This window comes from Actinia tenebrosa, unplaced genomic scaffold (assembly GCF_029948245.1).
Source record: "Actinia tenebrosa isolate PJP-AT-01 unplaced genomic scaffold, QUT_ActTen_1.0 PGA_scaffold2__45_contigs__length_23673736, whole genome shotgun sequence".
NCBI lineage: Eukaryota > Metazoa > Cnidaria > Anthozoa > Actiniaria > Actiniidae > Actinia > Actinia tenebrosa.
The window spans coordinates 3002147-3012157 of NW_028292579.1; the positions used below are offsets into that span (position 1 = coordinate 3002147).

At 36.8% G+C, this 10011-nt stretch overlaps 1 protein-coding gene across 3 annotated transcripts; it reads right to left on the minus strand.

Annotated features, from left to right (window-relative positions):
* Positions 1-225: 225 nt before the first annotated feature.
* On the minus strand, positions 226-9748 carry LOC116286908 (uncharacterized). 3 transcript variants are annotated; one of them, XM_089034373.1, is made up of 7 exons: positions 9590-9748; positions 9249-9424; positions 6884-7240; positions 6572-6764; positions 5592-5633; positions 1441-2693; positions 226-1354 (listed from the first exon to the last, which is right to left on the minus strand). In XM_089034373.1, the coding sequence occupies exons 1-7, from the start codon at positions 9696-9698 to the stop codon at positions 1154-1156; spliced, it is 2331 nt and encodes a 776-aa protein (XP_088890499.1). In that variant the 5' UTR covers positions 9699-9748; the 3' UTR covers positions 226-1153. The 3 variants fall into 3 exon arrangements, with proteins under 3 accessions (XP_088890499.1, XP_088890496.1, XP_088890498.1); XM_089034370.1 differs by having other exon boundaries at positions 9249-9748; XM_089034372.1 differs by lacking the exon at positions 5592-5633 and having other exon boundaries at positions 9249-9748.
* Between the last annotated feature and the right edge of the window lie 263 nt (positions 9749-10011).

Here is a 10011-nt window from a genome sequence, read left to right on the forward strand (position 1 = left end):
CAGCGTGCGTAAACGAGAAGGGCAGGACGTGTACGTTTTTTCCGACCCGCTCACGTCAACCCTTCCGGCCTCTATATTACGTGACTTTTTTAAAAAAATTTTTTTAAATCTTTTTTTTATTTATTCTATTTATTTTATTCTTTATTTTTATTTTTTTATTCTGATTTACTTTATCCTAATTATTATCTTATTACATCAATACTACTACTTTATCTTTTTTTTTTTTTTTTACGTTACAATTTTTCTTTATCTCCTACTTAACCACATAACTATAATTAACTATGGTTCTATTTTTTTACATACACCGACCTCCTCCACATAACTATAAATAACTATGGTTCTATTTTTTTACATACACCGACCTCCTCCACATAGCTATGGTTCTATTTTGTTTAATTTACTCTACACAATTTATTATAGATAAAATGATTTTACTTGAAACGGCCTGTGAAACATAGTCTAACAAATGGAGACAAAGAGTCAAACTATAAAACAAAAGAACGGAATGCTTTCTATCATTTTTACCTTTTAGCACTTTTTATAACATACGTTTTTTAATTGTAAAACTATTTTAATGTCTTATACAAAAATATTATATATATACATATATATGTATATACATACATATACACATATACACACACACACATACACATATTACGTGACTTTATCCAAAGGGTTTATTATGGCGCGCGAGCATGGCCCTATGTGTAATATGATAATAAGAAATCCTCACTAATAGGTCTACTAGATTGTATAAAAAACATGTTTACTCTCTATTTCGGCAATAAATGACGTCAAACGAAGTTTTTACAATAACTTACAAATTTTTAGCGGTCTGATTTCCAATTTTTATCATCAACAAGGGCACAGATAGAGGAAACTGACGTCAACGAGCGTGCACTCTTTCCGTTGGTTGCTTTGATCACTAAAAACGAAAAGTTTTTATCGGTTTTGATTTTGTTTGTGTTATTGTAAAGCAAAAAACTTTTTCAGTTTTTTATGTGTGTCCTCTTATTAACACCTCGTGGATCCACATCCACAATGGGATGACACAATTTATCGTCAATAAGAGGACAGACACTAAAAAAAATTGATGTCTATTTGTTATGCGGACAGCAATGAATGAGGCTGCAGTAAGACAATTCCTTAATTACTGTGGCGAGTTTTCAAGTGCCTCTATGATCTCTGCCATGGAGGGATGTTCTTCTGGGTTCTGCTCTAAACATCTTCTTATCAGTTTCCTGAAAAAACTGTTGGTCACCATGTCAACTTGTTCGTTTCTGTGGTCCACGTCAGGCATTTCACGAACGTTCATCTCGCACAGCAGAACTCCAAAGCTGTACACATCAAGCTGTAGAAAATAAGAGAAATTATATATATCATTTACTTTAATGTGGTTCAAGTGTATATCGGCACAGCTCGACATGCAGGTTCTACCTTATGTGATTGTCTGGACGTCTGTGCCTCAGGAGCAGAGTAAATCACAGCACCAGGACTAACCGTCATGGACTGCTGCAGGAAGTTGGCCGTACCATAATCAGAGACTTTGGCTCGCCAAATTGTGACGTGTTTCCATAACAACACATTAGCACTGCTGATGTCTCGATGAATGATTGGAGCAGGGTGGCTGAGATGTAAGTAATTTAACCCTTTAGCAACATCCTGTGCAATCGTCGTGATCTCCGAAGGTTCCAGTGGGCGTTCATGTAAAACTGCTCTTAGACTCGTGTCCAGTAGTTCAGTCACAAATAGAGGACTTTGGTCATCGTTGGTTGCACCAATGAATTGAAGAAGACAAGGATGACGACATCTTGAAGCCACATTCATCTCCCGTTCAAACAGCCTTCTGTTGTGATCAGATAGAATAAGCTGATGAATGTTTTTCACAGCAACTTTACATCCACGAAATGTTCCTTCTTTCACCTCGCCCCATGCACCGATACCAATTACTTTATCAGACAGTATTACTTCATCCCGACGTAAGACCCAATCCCGTGTCGACTCTCTTGATCTGCGGTAGGCTTCATAGGTTTGTCGTAATGTGGTAAGCGTAGTTTCAAGTTCTTGTGATCTTTCCTCGCTGCTTTGGAGGTGACTTTCTGTTTCTTGGTGTGCTTGTGTTTCTTCAACTAAAAATGTCTCAAGTTCTTCTAATCTCTGCTGATTTAAACGAAGGCATCTCACAGTTTCCTCGTGTGCTTCTCTTTCTGTAGCCAAGGATGTCTCTAATTCATGTGATGTCTGCTCTAAGCTACAAAAGCGTCTCTCTGTTTCTTGATGTGCTTGTGTTTTTTGATCTAAAGATGTCTCAGATTCTTCTAATCTCTGCTCGCTGCTGCGAAGGCGTCTCTTTGTTTCCTCGTGTGCTTGTCTTTCCGTATCCAAGGACGTCTCCAATTCATGTAATGTCTGCTCGTTGCTGCGAAGGCGTTTCTTTGTTTCCTCGTGTGCTTGTCTCTCTGTAGCCAAGGATGTCTCCAATTCATGTGATCTCTGCTCTAAGCTACGAAGGCGTGTCTCTGTTTCTACTTTTTCTCGTCTTTCTGTAGCCAAAGACAACTCGAGTTCATGTGATCTTTGCTCGCTGCCATGAATGCGCCTCTCTGCTTCTTCGCGTATCTTTCTTTCTTCATCTAAAGTTTTCGCCGTTTCAGCAGACTTCCCATCGCTTTTCTGACCACTATATTCTTCTGCTTGGACAAAAAATAAAACTAGCTTAGTTAATACAATACAATACAATACGATACAGTGAAATTTATTTAAAGAGGGTGACGTGTAAACCCATTGATTTATCTAACTTTCGACCCTCACTGTAATCATCACACCACGAAGTTCCCATGAAGTTCAATGTCTCATTTGGCGACTAGCATTTCAACGACCATCAATCAAACAACTGTAGAAAAAACAATATCTTGAGGGAAATTTTGGACTGAATTCGTAAAGATTTTAGAGGAGGAGTGGAGGACTAAGATCTTTAATTCACTCTAAAATCTCCCTCAAGATATAGCTTTTTTTATTTCAGTTCTTGATTGACGGTCGTTGAAATGCTAGTCAACCCGCAATGAGACATTGAACTTCGTGGTTTGCACTTCAATACGATAATGTTAGTTATAGTTCTAAAACATCTTACTATATATATGATATAGACGCTATATATAAATGAAACAGTACTATTTAACAATTAGATTACGAGTTTTCTATGAGTCAATAGATAGTTGATGAAGCGCGTAGCTCCGAATCGACTATTTGACTCATAGAAAACGAGAACGAGTAGTATAATTGTTTTAGTATAAACCTACTAACTAATAATATAGTATTGAAAACAAAAAAATGACATTGAAAACTTTACTGTACAAAGCGATGGTCAACCGGCGGCACTGTTTTCATTCTTTTGCGAACTCGACTAGAAGTATTAACGTAAAGCTTAAACTTGCTCTATTTTATAGCTTTTTGTTTCGGCCCTCAGGCCGAAATGCTACTAAGATCAGTTTGGGTAACCCATAATATTCTGTGAAGCTGTCAATCAGCTGTCATTATTTTCTATCGTATCCAATCACATTCGGCATTCTTATCACTTCATAAATAACGAATGCGGATATGTTGACAATACTTAACAGTAATCTTTTCACCTATCGTCAGCAACAAGTGTTTTTATGACGTCCTGTATACCTTTTGTTTTATTTATAGGTCTATACATGATCCGTGATTCGCTAAGTTCATATGCTCTATATCTCAATTATTGTTTTCTTTAAATAACAATTTATTGTTTGACATCCTTGTCGAAGCGTATGTATTTAAAAAGACTCGTGTGTGTGTGTGTTTGCACTCCAACGAACAATGCGAGATATATATTTCATTTGCGACCAACAATGTAGAGTAAAGGATTTGGACATTGTCTTACTCAAGTACCTGCCATTTCTTCAAGTGAATAAAGAAAAAAATACAGATGCAGATAAAACTTGTGGTTTCACGAACGAGAGGTCCTTGAAACTTCTACTAGTAGAACTAGTAAAACTCAGGAACTCGACCACGTATAGTTCGAGGCTTAAATGACAAAAAACTTCCTCAACAATTCACTAATAATCACTCTATTTTTACTTCGAGGTTCTTTCTTATGGAGATTTTTTATATTTATACAATAAGCAATCTATATCATATTTTTAGGTGCCATCCATTTATGAGTTCATTATTTCCCATGAAGAAAGCTAAAAATAGAACTCCTAAACATTACTCACTGTATGGCTGTCGTGATTGGATTGCGCTAAAAGTAAAACAAAGCCACTTGACACAAAAAATGAAAACCGCACACACCTCAAACTAGGCTTAGCGGGCCGAAACATCATTGCTCTAAGAGCAATATAGTCTTGTTGTCTCTATTATTACTGTCAAAACATTCTTTCCAATATTTTTTATCTTATCAGTTCTTAGGATCCTTTTTTTAAGTTATAGTACACTCAACAAAATTACTAGACTCCGATTGGTCGAGAGGCGTACAATTATAGCATTAATTGTATTCCGTAGGAGAACCGAATTAAGTCGCTATGGCAACACGGCCAAAACAATGTCAAAACAATTATTTTCTATCATTTTGTACTAAAAAACATATAAATAAAATTTTAAAGCCGTAAGAACTAATCTTTTTTATGCATTTCAGTTGGGCGATGGACAGAAAATCGTCCGCCAAATAGACAAAGATGAACGGCGTCTCTTCGCATTTTTCACTGAAATTTTGTTGAATGAACTATAAACAAAAAATCGCACGATCTTCTCGTACAATTTGGAATTAATAGACACTTGTAATGTTTTGAAAGTTATTTAATTGCACTTGCCTAAAGGCTCGTGCAATTACAAGAACTTTCAAAACATTACTCGTGTCTATTAATTTCCAAATTGTACTCGAGATCGTGCGATTTCCTATACTAATAAGTGATAAAGAGAAATAATTTATTTACAAATACTTTGTTGTCAGATTATTCAAAGCCGTGCCATGTTTACGATATATAAGATCCTTGTCAGTTAACTTGCACTTCCTTTATTGCTTCGTCTGTTCTAGCCTCCTTCGCAGCCGTTCTTAAGATCGTTGCGTGACGACCCTAAGAGCGGCTGCGAAGGAGGCTACGTCTGTTCTTACCGTTTAAAATTCTTCTTTATAAAATAACTGTTATAAATGTCGCGCTCTGATTGGTTGAGAGCGCGTGCTTTGTGAGAGCACACAGCACGCTCGCGCACTTCCAGTTTCGTCGTTCCTGTAATTTGTATTTTATAAAAGAAATAAAAAACTTGTTTGCTGTGCTGTGTGGAGTTATAAAGCACTTGGGGATTGACAGAACCCTCGAAAAGTGTCAAGAAGCACTCCGATACGCGTCGTGCTTCTCCTAACACTTCTCTTGTGTTCTGCCAACCCCCGCGTGCTTTATAACTGCACACAGCACGCGCTTGCGTTTTCTGTTTCTTCACGAGTAAATGTGAATAAGTTGTCTTTTGAATTTTTTCGTTATTTGAGGGAATCCTTTTAAAATGCCTTCATTATCTCAGTAGTCAGTCGATTGTCCGTCACAAACACATGAAAATCTCTTACTTATATGTACCTTTAAAAACCTCAATTCGTTTCTTTGATACAATGTTGTCTCCTGTGATAGATAGTAAGTACGTTAGCCAATCAGATTGCAGAATTCGTGATAGTATGCTAGTAGGTTTGTGCCAAATGCAATTAGCACTGTGTTGAATATTAGTGAGCATTTTACCATATGAATATACTAGTATACATGAATATACTGGGTTTATCTTTCATTTTCCAATAGGCCACTTGCATAATAGTTCATTTACTACATTTTTGTTCAGTAATTAGCACCAATTGTCTTACTATTCTCATGAGGGAATACAAATCTAAATAAGAAAGAAAATTCGCGAAGCTCTTTGGTATTGGTAGTACTTGTAAAATGACGCCATCATGCAAAGGGCATATAAGCAATAATCTGTACTTCACTGAACATCGGATGAAACAATATATCAAACAATAAATATTGAGCTAATTTGTGCTATTTTGTGCAAAACAACCTTAGTACTATTGCACTGATTAAGTGAGAGCCCTCTAGTAAAATGATTTTAACCAGCGCAAACATTTTCGTTATTGAAAATGATTGAAAACAGGTTGCCTAAATCTCCCCCTCGCCCCCAGCTCCATTGCCCGGATTCGGTACTTTCAACATGTCAAGTAAGGGTATAACTTTTGATTTCACGAGTGTCAACGTTCTCTGTGACATAGGGACCGTATCTTCCAGATTTACTAGGCAAACAAGATGCTGTAAACGTTTGGTGAAAATGCACTATCGAGCTCATTAAACGCGCACATTAAACGCTAATAACTGCTAGTGATAGGACGTCGACGAACAGATTTGGACAGCGCAACCATCAAATGAGACAGAATGCATTAACTTCTAATCCTTTCACGGGTACTCAGAGTAAAAAGGATTGTTTCATTCGAAAACACTGACGATAGAAATCAATTAATTTCAAGGCCGGAACGTTTTATACTAGTTTACTGTGTTTGTGGCTGAAGTAAACGTACCGGTATTTCCTATAGATGAACGAAGGCCATCTGTTTCACTTGACGAGGTTTCTTGAGAACTCTCTGTTCTTGCACCATCAAAATCCTCCTCAGAGATGACAGAAGTCACCGGTATAAACAATGCATACCCTTCTTTACAAACAAATCGTTGTCTTCCTTTGAACACTCCAGTTCCCTTTCCTTTTTTACGATCCTTTATCAAAACAATAAAAACAATATCAAGCAAGGCCGGTGAAAGCTTTGAGTAGGATACGTATTATTTTATTATTGTTCAAATCAAACTAAAATGATCATGAGTAAAATCACACTTACGAGTTCTATTCCAACAGGACAATCACCATGGCTGTCTAGTCGTTCAGATATGTACCGCACTTTACCCCTCAGTGGCACTTTATCATCATCATTCTCTGGAAATACGACAACTCTCTGGTCAATTTTTAACTTATTTCCTTTTGCCAATTTTCTAATCGCAGAAGTATCTTTGTTTGAATATGATTGTATCATATCCTTTTTAGTAGATAATATTGTTGTTTCTTTCTGAGAAGACTTATCTTGTTTTTGCCGAGGACGTAGTGCATCTATTGCAACAAAAACACCACGGTCTGCCGGGCAAGCGAAATATCCTTGGTTTTCAAATATACCATCACATGTGCCCTGTCCTTCAGATTCCTAAGAGATACGAACAGTTAAAAGAAATTATTTAAGAGATATAGTTGATGTGGTTTGAAGAGGAGTAAACATACGATACATCTCTAAGATCTTTATTTGTTACAATGTGCGTTAGGGATTGAATTAAAAAAAAAACATCCAGAACTCTTTTGTTCTCGTTCCTTTGTGGAATAGAAGCGACAGTGCCTCAAAATTCGTGCGTTATGTGCAGGGTTTCGATCGTGCAAGCGCTAAATATAGTTGGAGACTTCAAAAAATTACACTGGGATTTTGTTATATAGAGTTTTTTAAATATTCTCCTTCAAATCCAGCGGCGTAAGACACTTAATTTATTGGGTAAGTTTTACAGCTCTGTCGTTTGAAGGACTGTTTAGGAACCTTTCTTTTTTTAATTGATAGCAGTTTTTTGTAGCCATAGGTTTCACCACTTTTAAAACTCTGTTGGCTTAGGGAAAATGTAGGGACTTCATCTAGCTTTTTGTAGTATATTTTCTCCTGATTTTTACTGTCATACGTCTTTTTAGAACACCATTCTAGTTGAAAATTGAAAGTTTTTATTCATAACAAAATGTTCACTTGTTTGTAAATATTGACCAAAACATTACACGGCATGATATGTAGCAGGTCCTGCTTTACTTCGGCCAAAATTTCTTTCAAAAGAAAGCCAAATTTCACTCATTATTTCAAACTGATTATTGAAAATTCCTCTTCAATAAAGGAAAGTGAATATTTCTTCTTTGTCATCTTTAATTATAGTTTGCTCTTTAAGAGTAAAGTTATATAGCACAAGTAAACTGCATGACACAACATCCTAAATGACCCTGTAAATCTTCTGTTCTTCGCGAACTACTGTACTAGCGTGTTTTCGAGGCTACGAAACCTAAGAAACCATAAGAGACGAATGTATAGGCCAACAGATAGTATGAGCTTATAAAATCAGCAAAAATACGGTTCTAAATTTTAACAAATGCCTATGAATTATATACCAAAATGTCCAGGAAAGCCCGGGGTTTTCAAATCCACTTCTGTTTTGTTTGACAGGTTGTGTTTTAATTTAAGGAGAGACGATTTTCTAGCTTGACCCCGGTTATGTCATGCATTTTCTCTTGTAAATACATCCAAAAGCGTACATTCAACTCAAAACAAGTACGGTGAGTTTTTTCAATAGAATTCAACCTAAACCATATAATACAGTCCGTGAATGGTTTCTAAATCGACATAACAGTGGAGATATCGGCTTCTAGATTTACCTCACATTCTAAACCTGTTTACAAAGGCTCATAATATCTATACATATGTGAGTCGTTTGATAAACGTTGAAATAATTCCCAGGTTTTACTATATATAAAGAAAAAGTATAAATCAGGGTTCATTTTGATACCAAGATCTTTTACAAACCATGAATAGTTTATTTTATTTCATTTTATTTTTTCTAGCGCCACCAAGTGCTTGAACGGTGTCGTAACCAGGTAACCACGGACCCAAAACATCCCCTTCCCCCCCCCCGGGCAAAATTGTATCCATTTCGTATTTAGGACTCCAAACCAAGTTTATATACCAAATTTGAGCAAAACCTGTGAGGTAGCTTGGCCAGACTATGTTTGACTCTTACAGAGTATGACTCTTAAAAACACTCCATACATTGCCTTATAAATATGTGAGATGCATAGCTTGGGCTACCTGTGGTCTTATTATTCACCATTTTCCATACATTGGTTCACTGGTCAAACACAAAGCATTCAGTCGAGGTTGCAAAGTACCCTGGCGCCTCGCTTGAGCGCTTTGTGTTTGACCAGTGAACCAATGTATGGAAAATGGTGAATCAGTGAACAGGAATGAGAATCTACGAGTAAAAATGAATTAAAACTCCGTTAAAGCCTGCTACGGGGAATTGAAGGTCCCCAACTTTATTATTTAAACACGGAAGAACCCCGAGTAAGCTGCACTGCGGGCGTCTAGTTGTAAATAATATTACGGCCGGTGTATTTTCGATCACATAATGTCTTACCTTTCCCAACAGCTCTACACCAAACCAAGTACCTTTATGTCCAGGTAAATATCCCTTGTACCAAATAATTCCAGGAAGTTCTGTAGTGCCTCTTCGGACAAAAACTTTACGACAAATATCTAATAACTTGGATTTCTGTAGACGATTCCTCTCTCGATAAACACGAAACCTTTCCTCTAATGAAGAGACAGAAAGAAGCAAGTCAGCTTCGCTGTCTGTTAGCTTTGAAACATCCAGCAAAGGGCATTCTAGTTCGATTTTAAAGGCTGTTATGCAACTTAGAGCGATCTTTTCAGGGTCTTTTGGTTGCTTTGATTTAGGTAAACACTCCAATATTTCACCTCGAAGAAGTTGAGTAGGTTTTGTTTCCTTCGAACCAAACCAGCCTTTTTCCACGTGCTCTCCAAATCTGTCATTCAATAATATATATTTCTGTAGGCCGGTCTCCATATTTCATATATAATGAGACTACTCACTAAATGGACTTGGTAGCCTGTGAGTACAAGTAATGGCAGAAGTAAACAAGCATCGATTCTGTTATTCACCACAGGAGGCCCAGTTTAACTTATAAACTTAGTCCAAAGTTTTAAAATAGTGATGAAATTAAATATAATTGCATGGTTATGAGCTCGAGAAAACAGGCTAGTGAAGGAATGGTTCACAGCTCCGACAAAGACTAGGAAACACAACGTATTGAAGAAACTGTTATGTATTTTCCAGTACTGCAAGCCTGGCGAGCAGGGATACTAACCTTGACAAGTTT